The sequence below is a fragment of the Manduca sexta genome, chromosome 19 (assembly GCF_014839805.1).
Source record: "Manduca sexta isolate Smith_Timp_Sample1 chromosome 19, JHU_Msex_v1.0, whole genome shotgun sequence".
Taxonomy (NCBI): Eukaryota; Metazoa; Arthropoda; class Insecta; order Lepidoptera; family Sphingidae; genus Manduca; species Manduca sexta.
Window position 1 is genome coordinate 9,963,039 of NC_051133.1, and position 22,237 is coordinate 9,985,275.

Genomic DNA, 22,237 nt, shown 5'->3' on the forward strand with positions numbered 1-22,237 from the left:
TTCTGATAAAGCGTGAATGCTCAACTGTGCGCCTCTGTCTGTCTCTTCGGGGAATTCGTACGACGTACGTATATATAGAAAATACATAAAATCTGAAGGGTGCTCTTAGAGGATGTAAATACTATAACTACATAATTAGGTACCTTTTTACTTATAAAAAAATATATGAATCAAGTCTTAAAATAGCCTCATTGAAGTAAAAAATAATCAGATACCTACATAGTGATGAATCTTTAAGGCTTATATATTAGATAGGTACTTATATCAATAAAAAGCATATTTAAAGCGTAAATGATAGGACTATAAATCTACCTTGAACATTGAAAAGCTTTCAATGTTTACTATCAATTATAACCTCAAAATCTCATCGTTTTTTTGGATTGATACGATATCCCAGCTTGTCCGTTTTATAAATAATATGTCTTGAGAATTTATTAATGATTCTAAATATTACAAACATTTTTCCATTGCTGTTGGTTCCAGGGCGAATTATGTATGGGCACAGAACAATGTCCTTTGTAATTAGTCATCGGAGATTAATTTCCTCCGAAGTGACACGAAGCAATTTAAGGATAAGTCTTGGGTCAACCGGTGGCGCCTAGGGTTACTAAAATTGACAGGAAAATATATGACCAAAATCCCAGGTACACGCCTCTGAATGACAAGCCAATTGATGATCGTGGACAAAAAATAAAGAGGACGCGAAAGAAACGCATTGACGTAAATCAGAATAACTTATGGAATATCTTTCCATGACGAGCAACCTTTGTAAGTCAACACTCAAGGTTGTCTCCGGACTTTAAATACAGCCTAATATTGCGAAATGGTACGAAATTGTTGTTCTTGCCTTAAGGAAATTTTGTAAGTTAAGTAAGCCACCTTTTATGAATAATTTCTCTTTGGCTTGAGTTGCGAAATTTTCCGCCCACGTTGTTTATTAAGGTATAAAGAATGCTCGCTATTTCTAGCACCTTTTATGAAATTATGTATAATAAAAAGTAAATTGTACTGTTCAATAAAAGACGTTGTAACTTAAAAATTTTCATATGTAACATAAAATTTCTCACAGCATAAATACATAATATTCAAATATCATAAAAACATAAAAATTCCAGCTACAGTTTTAACAATTTATTTTTCAAACAAGACTCAAGAGGCTAAATAAGTTAACTTGTTTGATATCCTTTAAATATTCATAGACTGTCTCAAAATAAAGAAAATACCATCATAAGCAAACATATTATAATTTAATGGGTATTTAAATCTAGGCAAGTATCAAAAATACTCTCGTCTCAAAGGAATCGGTCTTCGCTTATTTACGGACTGAGCTAAAAGCTAATTATCTCTCGCTCCTGTAACACCAGAGCGACTGATCTAAATTAGAATTTGCGGCGATGTTTTAAAGCTGCAGCATGTATATAGAGAAAGGTTTGTGCCGCTTGCGTCCAACTCAAACATCCTCAGATTAACATTAGTTTAAAACAATGCTGCCGTGCCGAACTAAGTTCTTAGTGGCCCGGTGTTTCTATTTCAATATTCAAATGAGCGTAGTGGCGCTGAAACTCGAACGTTTATAGTTCGTATAGGAAATGATACGGCGAGCGATATATTGTAAATTATGAACGTGTGCTGCTTCGGTTTCCAATTCTATATGTATGTATTTTTATGATGATCGTACGAATTCGTGGAATAAGACCGGGAATAAAAATTTCCTTGTATAAAGTAATAAATGTCGTTTGTATATAATTGGTTCAGATAAATGAATGATAACTTTTATTTGCATAACACAATCACGACTCTAAAGTCGTTGATGTAATTAACTTCATTGTTCTTGCAAATTACATACTTATATAATAAAATAGTAATTATTATTCACAATGTACATAATGACTATATGAGACATAAATCCAGTACTCTATAAATATGATGCAGAGGAAACATATCTAAACCGTCTTTCCTCTTTTGTAAACCCTTTCAAATATATAGACTAAAGTTTCACGATAGTTATAGTGCAATTCTGTAGAGAGCCAACTGTATGAAAACTATTACTCATTTCTACCATATTTAGCTTCACCGGTGTATATTGTAGCTAACGTTAGCGCATGCGTCACCGGGCGCCGGGAGCTGTCGCGACTCTCGGCTCCAACAGAAATAAACCAACTATAGAATGACGCTTGAATATACATCAACTATTTGCATTCAATTGTAAAGTAAACAACAGACGAAAAAACATGTGAAGCTCTTTTGTGTACATTTAAATGTGTTCGAATGTGAATAATTATGTTTTTGTAACCGTTGCGAGGTGCAGGTAGAAATATTATGGACGCTTCACTAATATTTTTTTTAGATTTTTATTTTTGCTAACCGAAGTTTTTATATAATTAAAAATAAGTAGTATTCAATACATCGATATGTACTACGTGCTAGATCTGGCGTTCCGAACACTCACGGTGTTCAACTAAATTGTACTGCAATCTAGTATTGGTTGGCATTTTACTCATACTTTATTTAAAACGCTTTAGTACTGCATGTTTAAAAAGTTTGGTTAGATGACGATTGATGTTTTAGCGCTGCAGCGAACTTCAGTTCTAACTCTAGATTTTGAACATATAGTTTATATGGTCGTTCGTGTCTATAAAATATGCCTCAATTCTTTTAGATGTATATCTTATTTTGTATACCTCTACCGCCCTATACACAATAAAATTATCTATTCAACTCAAGTACTAACTTTCAATTTGTAATGCTGAGATCAAATTGCAAAGTAACCGTTTACGACCATCCGAATTACAAACTATTACCCAACTTTACCTCAACTTGATACATCCATTTAGAGCTATAATACCCAATGTAATTCAAAACAAACCCCGCCAGCCCCGAAACTGTATATTTACTTTTAATTAAAATCTTTAAAGCGGAGCGAATAATTCGAGCGGGCAATTAATTTTCAAGGGCGCCTCACAGACACAATTGCCATGCGAAATTTTATAAATAAGTATTGTATAATAATTGTTTACATTAAAATATTCAGGACACTATTCTGATCCTGTTATAATTTTTTTTATATTGGAATAAATGATATTGAGAGCTTTTTTCATTTTATAAACACATAAAATTTTTATTCACAAACGTCATAGTTTGCGAATTTGTTTAGATGTTTATTACCTTGCAATTATTATATAGTAATTGCTTTAATTCAGTTTAGTATACAGATAGACAATGTACTAAATTAACATATAGGCTACTTTTTTTCTAAAAAGAATGCTCGGTCTATTGGGATTACTATTCCGAGAAAGGATTTTCAAAGCACTCCTAAACAATGTAGTCTATAAACCAAATATTTCATGTAATTTCCTGTTATAAAGGAGTAGGATATGACTGTTAACTCACTTGTAGGTTGGAGCGGGACCTCCTCGGCATCACGCCCACCACCTCGCCACGCATTATCGATTCGATTACTGAAACAAACAATATTAATAGTAAAATTAATAGTACTTGCTTACTTAACGCAATATGTTTGACTATTAATAGAACATAATTTAATGAGGTACTTCTGAAGAAATCTTTGCATATTACAGATTCTTATTTCTTTTTAAATGTCATTGACATTGATTGACTTCATTATTTCTTCTCTAGAAGATTAACGTGCTACGTGTTCCGTTTGATAAATATTAATATTTATAAAGATTGAAAATAAATTCTAAAACTTACTTGAAATGTGCATAATATTATAATATGATAATACTTTTATATGGAATAACAAATATACCTAGAAAATATTTATAAATAATATCAGCTTTATTGATATGTTACTTATTTATTCCGAAAATTCGTCGTTACGAAGCAGACACGCAAATACACACTTATATTTGTTTATAACCAGACATACCCATTATTTACAATTCATAAATAATACATTTTTAATATATGTGCATATATTTAAAGAACGTAATGTAATAAGAATTATTTTGAACATTTGTTGTATGACGCCATCTGTTATCGCGGTGGTTAAACTTATTTATTTGCAGAGAATAAGCGTGTATTTTCCTTTAAAGCAAAATTGCGAAACGTTTGTAAGGTTTCAATTATATTATATTATATTATATTAAGATGTACGGTAGTAATATAAAACATCTTTACTCATAGAATTAAATCCTATTTTAAATGGCACCATTAGAAAGAAAATAAGGTATAAGCAGCCCAATTATAACTGATCACAGTTATTTATAATGAACACCCGCCATGCAACAATACAGCAATCGTGGAAGCACTACTGACCTTGAGACAAGGAACAGGGGAGTGGTAGTGGGAGTGGTTAGGGGGCTTTGGTCCTCGAACAACCCTACCAACTGCCCAAATAAAACAAAGACAGCAGCTTGGCATTGTTTTTTATAAGGGGTACCATCCCTCTTCAGACAGCAGATTAATTTATAGTCAAAACTACATAACAAAGCGCTTTACATGTCATTATATGTAATAAAATGCCCATTAAAGAGCGGTTTCTATTAATACAGATTATATTTTACCTATACACGGTCAAAAAGGGTCAAAATTGTAGTGAAGGTCTAATTAAACTGCATTAGTAAGTTTCACAATGACCAACGATTCATTTAAAATATAGTGACGTAGTAAGAGTACGTTATTTAACATTAATCTTTGTCAAGATCTCGAGACAAAGGTCGATTGAATAACACGGCCTGGCTCAGTGTGTGACTACTGATAACTGAGGCCTAATTAATTCATTGTTAAACTAAGATAAACTCCACAATGGAATATTTACTTTCATACATTGTGTTACGCATAGAAATGCGAAGCGAAACCCCGAGGTGATTTCTATTATTCATGACGTTATTCGGTTAGACCATTTGTTTCTTGTTTATTGTTATTTAATTTTTTAAACTCACACGAATCTTCCAGAAAGTCACGATTTTCAACGAAATTCTTTATTAAATAATATTTGTATGTAAGTAATAACAGTGATATAAACAATATGAAAATAAATTACATAAATGCAACATAATTTGGTATACAATGAATTAGAATGCAACATCACGTCGACTGGGCAAGCAAAGGTCAAGTTTACATTATCGAATCACTCCAGCCGCCACCACATTAAACAACTTGCGTCCCATCACGTGATAACCTTTGATACATTGTTATTATAAACCCGTATCCTTTTGCTAAAAATACATCGAATTCTTGTCAACAAAGTGTTCATGTTAAAGGTTAACTTCGATTCACGTGAGATAAACTTGCGCGTCATTTACTCATTATGTACATTTTTATATTTTCTTTTGTTTATTCTCATTACGAATAATAGGTGTTTTTTCAAAACGAATACACGACAAGCCAGCGGATCGAATTCACGTGAAAAGTTTATTGTGAATTTCCGATACAGTTGTGAAACATAAACAAACACAGTTTTGTTCAACATCTCACATTCTTATTCTGTATCGTTGTAACAGTCTCATACTAGGGCCTACATAGGTCTAGGAAATTTTAATAGGTGGTCTCTACTTTCATATTCAAATAGCATAATTAAAATTGTTGGACGAATAAAATTGGATTGAATAATTAAAACCTTCTCTTTTTTCTATTAGATCTACATTACCATGGTTGTTATTACATTGACACACACTCACGCCTTATAGCCTGAACGGGGTAGACAGAGGCAAAGCTAATGCTTTCCGCCGTGTGTATTCCGCCATGTGTAAGGGGGCAAGCCTACCTACCGCCATGATATGTATCGTTATATTATGACCAAATTACACAAAATCATTATAAATTGTCGCCTATGTGTTATTCTGATGTATCACCAATATTACTGTAATAATCCGTTCAGTAGTTTTTTCATGAAAGAGAAACAAACACATACATCCATCACAAACTTTCGCATTTATATTAGTAGGATTATATATGTAAACATGCAGAAACGGCACACAGCACACCAGAACATAAATCCACACTCAAGCCAATTGATCCACGGCATATCTAAATTATATAGTTAAAATATGTGATACATAAATCATAACTGTTTGCGGTGCCGGCGCGGTCCATTGTTCTCGCGATGGCAGATACGATATTATTCAGTGCACCGTGCAACTTATGTAACAGGGAGCATTGTTTCAACGCGCGTTATCGTAATCAATCATGACGGTTCATTTAATCTCGGATGGGGGAATATCACGTTTGCCCACAAAATTCTCGATAAAAAGGGTTGCGAGACGGGTTTTGAGTCATTCGTACGAGAGTTTATTAATTCATCCTGAAACAGACTGATGGTTATTCATTAAACCGTTATCTGTTTTGCATAGAGATGGAGTTTGAATAAATTTGTTTAATTTTTTATACAAAACTAATTCAAAAGTGTCTTAATTATACGAATTTTCATGTGTAAGTCGAATTCTGATACCTAACACCGCCTCTAAATTCTTAGCAATGTTATCCTATCCTATTAGTTAATAATCACAATTAAATGTTAGGCATAACATAATATTTATTATATCAAGTATTTGAAAATCAAAATGCAAAGTTAAAAAAAATATCTCTACGAACATTACCAATATCTAGGAAAAACCTTGTTACTGTAAAATGTTTTACGGAATCAGTTACGTGGTAAAAAATGTGCAGCTTCGAATGATGAGTGAATGGAATAAAAAGAGCGATGAGTGAATGGAATAAAAAGAGCGTGGAGTGAAGGAAATAAAAAGAGCGGTGAGTGAAGAGATTAAAAAGAGAATAAAAAGTGTATTACCTCCGTCGCCGAGCAGTCTCATCTGAACCAACGACGGGTCCTCGCTGTGCTCCTCCAGGACTGTGTCGTCGGTCACCGTCAGCTCCTGGTAAAAGGAAAAATAATGAAATATAGCTTCTGATGAGATATTGACTCGAACTCTAAATTAGTAAATTCTATTTTGTGAAATATAACGGATATTACAATGGCTTTTTCAGTTTCATTAAGAATGTGAAATAACACAAAACTCTTGTATATAAAACATTCGTGAACGGTTTATTTCATAGTCCTATTTCTATTTATAAAATATATTCAATAGAGTACGATAAAATGAATAAAATTGTAATTTTTCATAAAATAGAGACGAAATCCCAGTCTAGGCGTAGCAACAGTAGGGCAATGCCCACCCTAGAAGCTCTCTCCCGGAATAAGACGCAGTAAAAGGCTCTTTGTATCCCGTCGACGGTCTGTTGCTAGCCAATATTTTGTAGAATCTGTTAAAGAGGTTCATTGCTCTCCTGATAACAATTACTTTTCTATAAAGTGTTTCGTATCTTGGTATAGAAACAGAAATCTGTATGAAAACTGAAGACACTTCGTGCTCCGGCATGCAAAATTATAAACCTAATTAATATTATCTAAAGCTTAATATCAATTTAATATTTGAAAATCTTGATTGACTAGAAAAAATATATCAACGTATAAAACAACCTATTTTCAATCCATCAGTCATTACACGAAGAATTTTGTTATAAAATAACAGCTACATGTTCGAGATACAGTACAGAATCCCGAGAAAAACGCACCAACACATTGGTATTTCATCACAACTAAAATTCCCCGCGTAAGAATAAGCAATTTCGTTCAATGTGAAACACAGGTCCGCCTGTTCTAGTGTTCGCCAGGTGTTTTATATTCGTAAGCAAACAAGATTCCCCAAATTCTCATCTAAACTTTCTCACGGCCCGATGTGGTTTCCTACGTACATAACGTAAACAGTTCTGTGTCTGTTCAGTGTTGCTTTCAACAGCCGAAATATACGTCCCACGTACAAATTTCGTTGAAAGTTTCACAATAAATAACTTTATAAAGGAACTAGTTTTATAACAAATCATATCGTAAAGATATATTGTGAAGAATATGAGTGATGTTTCGTATAATATATCGTTGAGGCAATTTTAGATAATCTTGGAGTTATTAAATATCATTAATTTTATAAAATATGTTTGTAGTCGAATTACTTTAATCTTACAAATGTTATTTATGTTTCGACAATCATAAACCCTAAACAATATTTAGTAGCCCATGGTGAAGAAAACAACTTGGTTACATGTAGCGACATCTATTGAAAACGTCGAAACTGATTTCTGGTCTAAGCGTTGGTCAGTACAGCAGCAATTTTTGCGATATAATTCGCTTAAATTGCACTAGTCATAGATAAGAGAAGCCAAATTATGAAGTAAACAATTATAATCACATTGCATAGTAGGATATATGCTTACCGTTATTATGGAAATGACATGAAAGCTAGTGTAGAAAAACACACACATCAAGCCTTTATCTCCAAAGAGGTAGGCAATAGTGCAACCAGGACACCCACTATTCACCATCTATCTTCTGCTTCATTATGTGACAGAGGGCAAGCCTATCGCCATATCGGGCACAAATTCCAGACTCTGATCTAATACTTGGCAGAAAAATGCAGTATTACTGCCCGGCCCTGAATTCGAAACCATGACCACAAAGCGAGGTCGTACTACGCACACAATACATCTACGCCATCAAGACATTCACCTAGTATAAAAATATTCCCAAGGATTGAGACACAATTAACTTAATACCTACTTCGACTGCTCTTCCGTCGTGAATTTAAGAAAAAAAGAGCACAAAGCAATTAATATCTTTCGTTTTATAATTCCAAGGTTGAACAGGCCAACGGATATTAACTCTTTTCATTAACCGTGTGACAAAGTTTTAGGTATATTGATTTAAAGCAATACAAACTGTTATAATTTTTTTTTTATAACAACTATTATTGTAGTCGACTATGATAGGTTACTAGTTTTCCTCAACGAAATACGTATTACGTTTCATACATACATTTCAAGAAAAAGCAAAAATGTATTGTAATACCGACCAGTGTGCCACTACAGAAACCAGTCAACTGTGACTTACTTAAAATATCAAAACCCAATAAATATGTTACCAATAGTTGTTTGACGAACCTTTCAATTTCAAGCGAAAGTCAAATTGTATTGTGCTTAGGTATTTCAAGTGTATTTTTCATATCGGTCATCCTAAATGATTTATGCTTTTATGTTGAATTTATATAATAAAACGTTTGTGCTATGTCAAGGAAAAGCTTGTCGTTTCTTTTATGTTTACGATCTATGAATTTGTATGAAATCGTGTTCCTTTGAAACTCGTAAAAAGTTTATAAGTGAAGTATAATTGAAGAGGCTCTTTGAACCTAGACATGAGCGGGGCACGCGAAGTTATGCTTGATATTAGTAATATCAACTAGTTCGACATGGAGTTGTCGATAAACATGTCGTCGTCTGTCCGAAAGACGGAGTTATTCAAACTTGCGAGAAACAAAGAGGAAACTTTAAGAAACTTACTTCGGATACCAGAAAAGGGGGGTGAGTGGATGGGGACAGGGGCGAGGGCTTGCTCGCAACTTCCACGACAAACGCCAGTTATACGAACTTCGCAAAGTTTTCCACTCGCTAATTCGCAGTATAAATTTGTTTAACGTCTCAACTTTTTAACTGTAATTACTAAGCAAAGTTCGAGATAGATTGAAGTACTCAGAAACTTTGACAGTCAGTGAAGAGTTTGATGAGTTATTGGAATAATTGTAGTTGAAAGTTTGCTCACAACAGCGTCTTTTATGTAACAAAGGGCGCCACGATAAAAGCACCTACAAATGTTATGTCTGTTTGACTTATTAATATTATCTTATCGAGTTTGTTTAATAACACTACAATAATAACGGCATGTGATAGCTTTATTATTGTTTGGAAATAAACTCAACAACTAGAACCATTTCAAACATCACAACAGTTATACAGATACATCTACACGTTTCGTACGTGTAGATAATAACAAAGGCTCTATGATATGGTAAGTTTATTTAAAGTAAAGGAGCATGCCTATAAACCTGAAAACCAGGACAACGGCTCACTTTCTAAATACTACACGTTTTTGTCTCTTGAAAATAAACAGCATGCAGGCAGAAACTAGAACACCCAACGAAGTCGAACATCTATTTCAAATACAATTTCGTTAATACAGTCTTTGGAATATTTCAATATGTCATTCAACAAAAGATTGAAAATATAAATTTCAGTAACCAAATAACAATGAGAAACAATTAAAACGACTTAATTTATGCACAATATAAGAAACCCATGTAGACATAAAAGGAAAAAATAAGAATAACTTGGAGAGTCATCACCACATGTGGTAACAAACATGCAGAGTCTTCGTTAAGAAATTACATTCACAAATTAACTGTGTTTGTCATCTATGAATATTTGAAATGCAAAACAGTCAAAATGCAACGCAACAAACACTAATTAATAAAATAGAGATACAAAGAAGTAACTGTATAACAAATAAAACGTAAAACCTTTAATAATGCACGAAATACAAAGACACGTCACTGCAAGTCTCAGGACGTCAAATTTATAAGTAATTCCTGCTTCCGCGACAATGCCGTCGACCGCAGCAAGATCGTGACAAAACACCAAAAGAACTCCATTGTAGAATTAAATTGTTACCAACAATTCCATTTCCATCAGCAGATTTTAACAATACACTTTCGAACAATTCCGAGTGAATTGTTTCGTTTGGATACGTACAAGAAACTTTAGCTCGTCCACAAAGGGGAGCAGATGAAAGAAAAACAATAAAGTGTTTCAATAACGCAAAACAACAAAGTTTGTTTGTTGAAGTTAGCGAAGGGGTGAGCTGGGGGTGGCAAGCCGACGTCCGACGGACGGTGGCGCGGGGGCGCAACTTACAGATTTATTGATACGTTAATTCTTCGAAGGTCGGATCAACTCTAGCAAAAACACGTAAACATAAAAAACAACTGCTAATTTAGTACCTCTGTACACACAGCGGCGGACCGATAAATAAAAATGTGAATCGAAAATATTCGTAATAGCCCAATGATTAAATTTTATAAAGCATTATGTATTAACCTAGAGACTAGGAGAGGAATATATTAACAGGATATTTTCCAGACACCAAACAATGAATATTTGTACTTTCTATTTTTAACAATAAAATTTATCGAACTTATAAAACTACAAACAGCTGCATCCACAATATTTATCAATAACCATTATAATCAGATATCCGTAGAAAACTGCTCCAAGAATGTAAAATAATATGCTCTCTCTCATGAATAAAAGGATAAATCAAACATATCCAACTGTGCAGCAACAAATCCAAAAATACAACAAGCCGGACACAAAACAATAAATAATGTGAACAATTCAAGAGCCGTTCACGACTATGTTATTAAGTCCACGGTTGTACAATTAAATTCCGATTGAGATAATCGAGACACGAACTGGATATCCATAAATCGAGCAGGCCATTACCCTTTTTAGTGCGTAATTAATTAAAAACGGAGACAGGTGGATGGTTGGGCATTCTTGCTCCTTTGCTGACGGCCACATGTATGAGACAGGTTTCTTTACGCGACGCAACATACTAACAGTGTTTCGATGCTTATACACTGTCCTTATAAATCGAATGTGGGGGCCTCAGATGCCGACGCGTTCAATAAACCAAGCAGGTTTCATCCAGAACTTCCCGCTTTGGTATTATCTTGTAGAATGCGTGTACAGTTAGCGGTACGCGCTTCGACCCTTCATTTATTCACCTGTCCGCATTTAATGAAAATGTCGATAAAAGTGCCATTATAATAAAACTCGGTAATTGTTATGCTGTAACAACGGTAACTAACTCTTGCACTGGCATTTCTACTAGTACTAGACGGATAAATTAATTACATTCATGAATTAACTAGCTTTACGAAATGTGCAGCTATTTCTAGATATGAATATAGTAAACAGATGTTATACATAGCATTCATATTGCAGTATAACGAGCCAATGTCGTTATTAAGAAACCAGTCTTGTAGCTTCTCTATATTTATAATTATTATCAATTATAGTTAGGTCTCATGGAACATTCCTTAAGTGCGCTTGCGCATGTCTTTAAATCGACAGATAACGTGTGTCATGTTTTTTAAAAATGGAATTGATAAATAACCAACTATTTCTGAAGAGAGTGTAAATGTTAACTAGACAAACTATAAATGTAATCATTCACGTATTTTCCTACGGCCGCGCCGGGTCAAATGATCGCTATTATAAGCCTTCTGATAATGAAGTAAATACGCGCCAGTTCTAATTGAATTAGCATATGTATGTGAACTGAGCACGTAATAAATTAACGTGAGAGGATATGAAGCAATCAATCCATAAATTCATGCTAATTTCCTGTAATGTAATTAATAAGCTTAAAAATTTCTTAATTATTATTTATAAGTATTTATTTAAATAATATGCTTATTAGAATGTTTCGTTTTCCATATCTCAGCTCTAAGTCTAATATAAGTGTTCACATTATCAGTGTGAGCACGTTTTAACAAAGAATAGAGTTATGTTTTACGACCTACCACCTACTTGACGCCAAATCAAATTAGAAATTGCGCTCAAGTCGTATAATGACATCATCTTCCGTTCAATGAAATTGAGCGCCGCTGTCTTAAGTCACCTAGTTTCTTTTGACCCTGCTTTGATAGTATGCAGAACTATGTCTTATAAAACACTAGGTACATGTCTCTGATTAGTGCACAGCATTCTGAGGTATTTATAGTTTCATAGTGTTGAGTTATTATACTGAATAGTACATGCCTTAAGCTCTTACTTCTGCTCACTTCTTTGTTTAATGGGCGGCAGAAATAAAAAGTAAGGTGATAACCTAATTTATAACTCTCATTCTTAATATTTACGTAGGTATGCTTATTGTGGAAAATAATAGCTGTGTACTAAAACATTTATTCTTACCCAAGGTACTCGCTACAAGAATTGCCATGTATATAGTTAATTGAATTTAATATCTAAAACCTTGCTTACACCAGTATGTTCATTGAGGCTAATAGCAGCTATTGTCCAAGGATACCTAGCCAGGCTCTCGCTTCCAGACTACCCAGTAGTATCTAGTAGCGTGGTTTAGATTATCAAGACACCAAACTCCCAGAAGTTGACTTCCGTAACCTTTACCTTATAAACATTCACAATAATTCAACTTCTTTTAATTTTGAATCTTGCAGGATTCCCAACGAGTCGCATGTGTATGGAATTATTGAAATATTTTCACAAGTCTAAATACATCTGGAAGTTCTTACGCAACATATTGCTGTAAGAACTTGCTAGTTTCAACTTCTTAAAACATAGTATACTTACCAGTGGCGAAAAGTGAAATTTTCCAAAAGGGAACCCGACATAACATATAGGTTATAATATGCATGAATGCGATCTGTAAATCGTTCTAATGATAATTAGATTTTACAAGGAAAGCCAGCAGGTATCGGGTTATATGGATCATTCGTCCGCAAACTTCCTCACCCCTGTATGTTCATTGACGCCGACAATAACAGCCGTGTACCACTGCGTGGCGCCGGCCACCCGGTACACCTGCGCGCGACACCCGCCCAGCACCGAGGGCGTTGTGGTCAGGATGCGCTGCCCGTCCTGCATGGTGCGCCACGCGGACGCCTCCGTCGACAGTGCGGTTAGTGTCATCGCATCCACGCCGCTCTCCGACCCGGCCAGGTACGGATCCCATTCCTGGAACAAATTGTGTTTAATATAGTATAAATTATGTCATTGTTCTAATATAAGTAGTAGATAGGAAATATATGTATACATAATCCTTATTATTTAGTATATTATGTAGTATGAATGTTACAGCTATCTTATGAGTATTAGTAATTAGTACAGTCTTCAGTAAGTCTAAGTCTTATTAATCTATCCTTTACTAGTCTATTTTTTTAGATGTATCTCATAAAGTGAACTATAACTATGTTTTAGGAATAAGTCTCTTTAACTACAAATATCATCTATAGATAAGATCAAGCTTTACTTCGAGGACCATATTGAAAAGTCGAAAAATCAGATATTGTAATGTCTTTTGGGATTAACGTATTTAAATTAAATTAATTCGAAGTTTTCTAAGACAGGATTATAGTTTAATCCAGTTTGCATTCGTAAGCAGATCACGCGTGTAATTCTATCGGAGTATTCAGAGATGGCAGGTTTGGAAAGCAAGTCTATCGCCTTATAAATAATTCCATTGCCAGGATTTTTTTTTCTCAAAATGTAAAAACATAAATTACTATTACCTAACCTGGGGATAGGCCCAAAAACTTCATTGTTAAGGCCTAAGTACCTATAATGCCAAGAGACTAATGAGACGACGATCAAATTCATTATCCCTTATTCCTCATAATTTAAAACTCTAAGTTTCGATCTGTTTATTATTCTTATACTAGTCTGTATCCCATATCGTCGACCTTTCACATTTCCCGTCTAATCAGTGTTACGTAAAATGCAATTATCATCGCATTCTGTATAAATTACGGTAATTATTGTACGATAGATAATAGAGCATGTGTGTTATGTATAATTAAAACATTCTATAACCACCGTTCGTAGGACAGCGCACACAGTGGAATGCAATCGCAGAATCACAGCAATTACAACATAAATCGCTAACTTTTACGGCCTCGTATCAAATGCATGTAAACATTATGGCCTACATTACAGAACACCTCCACAAATCAACATTACAGTCGCGGCCGCGTATATCGTGTTAAGTGCAGTAATAATTCACCGAGTACAACATACACGACGAAACTACGTGTGCCGTGTGTAGTGTGCACTGTGTGCTATACACACGAGTGTGGTCCGCGCAATATGTGTGCCCTCCGCTATTGGTGTGTGTGTTGTATGTGTGCACACGAGTGCACTAGTATTTATGTCAATGTTACAGCGCGCACGCACACAGGCGCACCCAACCCACACCTGTTCCAATGTTGGGCCCGGCGACAGACGTATCCGGTGCGTTGAACCGGCCTCCCCACTACCCACTCGCCCCCTTACATCCACCGCGCTATAGGCTGCATAACTAGATACATGTGGCCTGCAGTATCCGCCTGTTTGCTAACCAACGCTATTGGACCGGTCAGGGTCAGCCGCCTAGCGCGGACGGCTCGCTTGAATAATGAATTAAAAATTATAAAAACCAACACAATACCGGACTATCGGTGCCGTAATTGCAGACAAGGACGCAAGAAACTCCGTAAGCGGATCTAATAATTGCAATGTAAATAGCGATACGGAATAATAAAGAAAGCAAACAATAGGAATGGCATTGAGCAGAAAATTACAATTGGCTCTACGTAAACATAATAAAAAGTCAGAGCCCTTTTCACGGCCAGGCCATTTTGTAACAAATTGTAAACTAGGGACACATGTAATAGTAAGTTGCAAGTTGCGAAGTCACGCTCTGATGAGCGGCGGTGAGTCGGTCGGCGCGGGACATGAGTCAGCAACATTGCGCAACCCGCCTCGAGGCATTACAAGCGTTACTGTTTATTTTGCTCTCCGGCTAGTCCAGTTACTCTATTTGGTGAGATTACGCCCAGTGATTAATACCGGGTCGTGGCCCGGGGAATGAGAACGTGGATTATGCCGGTGTTTGAGAAAGTGATGAATATTAATAGTGAAGACGCCGTCTTGATGGTCAATACTGACGTAATATCCGATTGCCGTTGAAGTTCACCAAACGTTGGTGATAAACATTTATCGATTATCGTAAACCTTTTACGATTTGTCGGAATTGTCAAGAATTTTGTGTTCGAAATACAAAGGCATTATATTATTATTATGAAACGGAAAACATCGTGTATCAATTTATCATTATTAAAAATAATCTCATCTTAATATCTACAATATGTACTTCATAATGTAGTATCAAGATCTAAGTAGGTATTTATTTCTACATTGATGTAGAATAGATTACTTTTATATATAAAGATAAATCAGTCGACATTGATAAATAGAGTCATTAACTACTTTAAATATATCTCCGATAGGTATCAGTCAAAATATAATAGCAATTCTTTTGTGATTTAACATTACAAATAAAATAGTCATTCTCAATGTCAAATCGAAATAGTCATATCATTCTCAATGTCACATCGAATGTCGTCTCTGTCTCAAAATAATCCTGTAATAAAAGAGTCCATCGTATACCACTGAACTGTTTTATGTTAGAATAAAACCTGTGTAATAAATGAAACGTTTTTCGAATCAGTCAACGTAATGCATTTATGTCTACGCCCAGATGAGTGCAGTACCCTAGCTAAAATATCGATTATGCAACTTGCTCTATGCTCTGTACATAGTTACATACCTAATTCGAGTATAGGCGAGCGGCAGGCTACCAGGAAGCCATTACGTCTGGCATACATTCGCGGCTCTCATTCAATTTCCTGCCAACACAGCCCGACCGCTCGCGATGTGATACCACCGTTGATAACGATGGATATTCCTGCAGATATTACTTTGATTTGAAAGTTAGATATTAAGAGCTGACTAATACATCACAACGAACGTGATAGTTGTGAAACTGTTTGCAAATTAATATTGTGCATGTTGAATGGTTACAATTAATACTTCTCAAGTAATAAAACGTGTAATACATGTAAAATATGTTCACGATCGAAAACATATAACAAGTTAGTTTGAAGGTAAAACATCTTAGCAATTTCCGTCGAAATCCTTTTCCTGACCGCGCACCGTTCACCTTGACATTTTCCTACCCAAATACAAGCAAGTGAAGCGTTTTATACAAAGTGGTATTTTATTCAACACCGCTCATCCCGCCCAAGGTATTTTATTAAGCCCTGAACAAAAACAGCTACTAATAATAACGATACCAAGACAAAACAAATATTCCCCACCTGCTTCTAAAAATCCGTATAAAATGAAACAGTGAAACAGCTAACTTGGCTCTCGCGAGTAGTTTTATTGCTGCATTAAGAGTGCCCCGGGCGGTCGTGAAAGCAAGTTTTCAGGTTCGCAGACAATGCACTAAAACCCTATCCATCAAACGAGATGAAATGTATGAAGGTATGCGCTGCCATGGGGAAGAACGGACGGGGAAATGCAAACACGTATATTGCGGTGGCGGATATGAAGTACTGTAGACGACGCAATGTCGAAAATTTGGAAAATTGCTTTGGGCTTCAATACCAGCCAAAGCTGAAGGAAACACACGACCTTTGTCGTACAGAGAACGCCACATATTTGTTCAATCCAGCGTCCAACTATTCGCAACTGAATACGTCGGATATCCGCGCTATTCTCGGAGATATGAATGCTACCAAGTATTGAAAAACAATTCACAATAATGTCAGCAAACGACCATGACGGACGGATAAATTACATAATATGAAAAATTGGAATAAAGAAAGGCCGCAGTCATATTGATGTCGTTCATAAAACAGAGCGCGCTATCAAAGCAACATTGTCTAGTCTAACCCGTGAGTACTTAGTCTGGCCATAAATACTGTTACACTTAATTATAAAAAAATATTACATTTGAATTTCGAATCTGTCATTTTTATACGATTGTTCATTGTGTTTTCTCATTTTGGCGCCAATACATTGTAAAATATTTTGCGATATTAAAATGGTGTGGGGTGATAAAGAGAACCGAATCGCTGTGATAGCATTACACAAAGTAGGTATGGAGCCAAATGCAATTTTAAAACTCTCCATACACTTGGTATTAGTAAAATGTTTGTGTACCGGGCTATTAATAGGTACAATGAGACCTCCTCTGTTTGTGACAGAAAAGATCTGGCCGTCCACGTAGTGTTCGTACGAAAAAGGTGGTCAAAGCAGTAAGGGAAAGAATTCGAAGAAATCCTGTCCGAAAGCAAAAGATTTTATCTCGGGAAATGAAGATAGCACCTAGAACCATGTCGCGTATTTTAAAAGATGACTTAGGACTTGCAGCCTATAAGAGACGCACTGGCCATTTCTTAACTGATAATTTAAAGAAGAATAGGGTGGTAAAATCGAAACAACTACTGAAGCGGTACGCAAAGGGAGGTCACAGAAAAATTTTGTTTACGGATGAGAAAATTTTTACAATTGAGCAACATTTTAACAAACAAAATGACCGTATTTATGCTCAAAGCTCTAAGGAAGCTTCCCAATTAGTCGACAGAGTGCAACGTGGACATTATCCGACTTCAGTGATGGTTTGGTGGGGTGTTAGCTATGAAGGAGTGACTGAGCCATATTTTTGTGAAAAGGTATCAAAACATCGGCACAAGTGTATCAAGATACCATTCTTGAGAAGGTAGTTAAGCCCCTTAACATCACCATGTTCAATAACCAAGTATGGTCCTTCCAGCAAGACTCGGCGCCGGGTCATAAAGCTCGGTCCACGCAGTCTTGGTTGGAATCGAACGTTTCGGACTTCATCAGAGCTGAAGACTGGCCGTCGTCTAGTCCCGATCTTAATCCGCTGGATTATGATTTGTGGTCAGTTTTAGAGAGTACAGCTTGCTCTAAACGCCATGATAATTTGGAGTCCCTAAAACAATCTATACGATTGGCAGTGAAGAATTTTCCCATGGAAAGAGTGCGTGCTTCTATTGATAACTGGCCTCATCGTTTAAAGGACTGTATTGCAGCCAATGGAGACCACTTCGAATAAGCTTTTTATATTTTTAATTGTTTTATATTTATGTATTAAACTGACACACTGTAAAAGTAATAAATGTTATTTGCAGTTAACAATTTTCTTTTTTCTTTATTACAATATTTATGGCAAGACTAGGTATATCAATGCCATGTCCCTCTCCTTATTGGGGTAGGGAGGCAAGGGGCCGCGCCGGACACTGGAGTAAGCTAACTGAAACAAACTTTACTCGTTTAAATTTTGCGGTGAACAGTTTCTGAGTTGTATTGCGTGTACGCTGACGGCGACAAAGTTAAGAAACTCGCGATAAACTTCTATTGCCGGTTTGTTAATTGAGTTTTTTAATTATACGTACTTTGTGACGAAGTTGCGCTCATTTATAACTCCAGAAATGTGTTAATTAATACGCTATAAGTTTAAAATGTTTGACGGTGAAATTTTAAGATCTTTTTAATTATGATTTATATAGAAAGTTTATGAAAGGAATTTTAACAGTATTTTCATATTTTAACATTAATTTGATATGTATGTGGTATGTAGATATGGTAAGTCAATTACGCATTTTATATGACTTTTAGGACGACCAACACCTCAGTCCGCCGCATGACCATGAAAACTACAGTCCTTGTAAAGTCGGGAGAAAATGATAATATAAAAAAACGCGATAAAATCCAAAAAATATTTTATTGCAAATGAATCTTTACAAATTCCAATAAATATACCACGCAAGCTATATTTTAAACAACATTGTAACCTATTTATTTGACATATGGTACATGAAGACTCGCAAGTATTCATACAAGCCACCCCAGTTTCCGAAGCGACTGGCAATCGTTGCGCAACCCGACCTCTCCTTTGGACAGTAATAAAAACAAACAACTTCATCCCGAGCAAATACCCATGTACGGGAAACATAATAGAACAAAATAATTTGATTAAGTCCTTTGTTCTCTTTATACATAAAGTTATGCAACATTGTTTCTACGAATTGTTTAATTATGACGATGATGAGTTTGCGTCAAATTCATTATTTCCATTAAACATTATGTCGTGACATAATTCTTTTTTCTAGTAACGTTGCCTTTTATTTTGTAGACTCATTGTTTCCGTTATTTTATTTACATTTTTTAATATTTAACACATTACAATATAATATAATCGTAAACTATGTCATAGTTTATTCATTCAGCGTATTGTGACATAATTAAAATAACATTAGGAATATTTTAATGAAGTGTTTGTTATAAATATCCTTGACTTACTGACGTTTTTATATTAAACACCATCTTATCGCAGCCATTTGTGGTCGTTTATTAAAATTAATGAATGCACACAAAACAAAAAAGGAGTTTCTCAATTAAACTTCACACAAAGCAAACGTCAAAGAAGAAAAAATAGCTAAAGATATACATAGCCTGGCACCGGCGCACGGCTCGCTGGCTATGAAAGGAAATTTAACGTTAATGAACATCCCTTTTCTTGATATTTTGTACAGAATAAGGGTATATGTAAGGAACACAGAAAATTTCACTCGCAGACGCTGTAATAATGAAATTTTTGGCCGACTTGTATCAAAGGCTAGATAATACAAAAATAACGATTCACCCCAGATCAAACAAAAGATATTATTTTTTATAAAGGGTCTGATTGAAATCGTGTCTATTTGAAATTTAATTTAAATGCCATTAAAAGGTATAATGTTTAAGAGTTCTCTGGAGATTGAAAAGTAGAAATACGAAAGGAACCGCTCTGTTAGGTAGCAACTAGAAACCGATCAATCAATTTTGATGAGAACGGCGACACACGGCCCGGCTGACGAAAAATAGCCGCAATCGACGGCGAATACCTGAAGCTCGGGAGGAACAAGTACAACATCTAAATCTATCCTAAAACGTATTTACTGCAATATTTGGTGTTTCAATTTATATAACAATGGGGACTATATACTACGTATCTGAATTCTGAATGAATTCTAAACGTTTGATTTCCTTTGTTTGCCATTTACTTTATGTATGCCTCACTTGATGCTTTTGAGATTTTGCTTTGAATGAGGTCACAATATAAACATATGCTAAATCATGTCGAGGGTCCACAAATAAATGTAAATAGATAGTGTATTTCTTAAAACTTTATAATAATCATTTTTAAACAAAGTAATTACGTAGTTGTAACCCAATGGTCTTTTATCCAGCTAAATGACATAAACCCCTTATAAAGAAACAACTTATCTAAACCCAAATTATTCAGAATACAATAAATATTTAAAAACAATATACATATTAGAGACATAAAGGACAAAAATACAACCGAATGTCCCCGCACATAAACCAATAAATCAAATAACAAAGACCGAAAAATCGCCCCAATTTATACAACGCATGAAAAGCCTCGTACTTAACCCGAAACGTATTAAACCAACAAACTACGCATGCGGGGAAGTTTAAATGAAAAGAATCATTCACCGCAAAATAATGACAAACATTGTTGCCATAGGTCTAAATACTCTGTAATTTTCTTCAAACGTGTAATAAAAAGTTGCCAAAAGGGTCGGATGCCGGATAGTGTCCGGATATCCGCTGCATCACTAATGTATATAATAAAGGGGAGGTACGGGTTGTGCGGGCGAGGAAAATCAATAAAGCGGGCGGCGAGCATCAAAACATACCCATCCCTAGTCACCCACCGCCGCCCGCCGCCCGGCCCTGGCCACCCCTAGCTCCCCCGTCGCCCGGGGAAACCCTCCCCATGTTTGGCAGACACCGTCCTTGATCTCCCCGCTTCGCCCGGGCGCGCAAGTTTGGATAAACACTCGTATCGTCTCAGTGGAAATTGGGTCGTTTATGCATTTTGCTTTTTACCATGTTGAGCTCCTTTCATCTCTTAAACTAATAAACTATATATTTTGACAAAATAAGTGGGTGTGCAAACAACCTTTGTGCTCAGACAGATGTTATTAACTCGGCTCTGTTGGAAGGTAATTATGTACGCACTGCGCATTATAACATTAATATGTTTGTTATAATATATCCACGAAATGTGTAGTAATATGATTGTTATATAAGCGTAGGCCGTAGATTGTAGACTTTTATGATAAGATGTTTAGCTAATAACTGTTAATACTAAGCTTCCTATGTTTGATATTCAAAAATACCTGAAACGCACGTTATATAATTCATTCATATCATTAAAAAAACATTTGAGTGTACGTAGGGGTTTACAATCATATTAAATGCAAACAACATGAGTAATAAATGATTTTACGCATACTAAAAAGCATAAGTAGTAAATAAATAAACTACGTTTATGAAGTAGTGATAATTAATTTTCATATAGACCTACACATGGGGTTTTATAATTTTTACATTTTTATTTTATTTTTACATGTTTATCATTACTTTCACTGTCGGTAACTAAATATCATAAACAGATAACAACATTAATTACATCACATGCATTTTTTTGTATACATAACTGGATGCAATCAATATAATACGCCTTAAATACTATACCCATGTAACATTTGCTCTATGTTTGTATGCTTGTCGGCACAGCATGCTTAGTAGTAAGTTAAACTACATTAAAGACTGTATTTTAAAACGTATATTTGTTTTACATAGTCTACTTGATAAGGATATTTCTAGAAGCACATTTACAAATTGTTCTGATAGAGCTTTATAGGCGCGCAACTAATGAATA

At 35.2% G+C, this 22,237-nt stretch overlaps 1 protein-coding gene across 1 annotated transcript in view; it reads right to left on the reverse strand.

Moving 5' to 3' along the window:
- Window positions 1-3,204: 3,204 nt before the first annotated feature.
- LOC119189777 (probable JmjC domain-containing histone demethylation protein 2C) overlaps window positions 3,205-22,237 on the reverse strand; it is an 80,934-nt gene continuing 61,901 nt past the window's right edge. The window contains exons 4-6 of the mRNA XM_037440344.1: window positions 13,387-13,608; window positions 6,755-6,839; window positions 3,205-3,458 (exon numbers count right to left, since the gene is read on the reverse strand). Of these exons, the coding sequence (XP_037296241.1) occupies window positions 3,382-3,458; window positions 6,755-6,839; window positions 13,387-13,608 (384 nt within the window). The 3' untranslated portion in view covers window positions 3,205-3,381. The remainder of the gene's footprint in view (window positions 3,459-6,754; window positions 6,840-13,386; window positions 13,609-22,237) is intronic.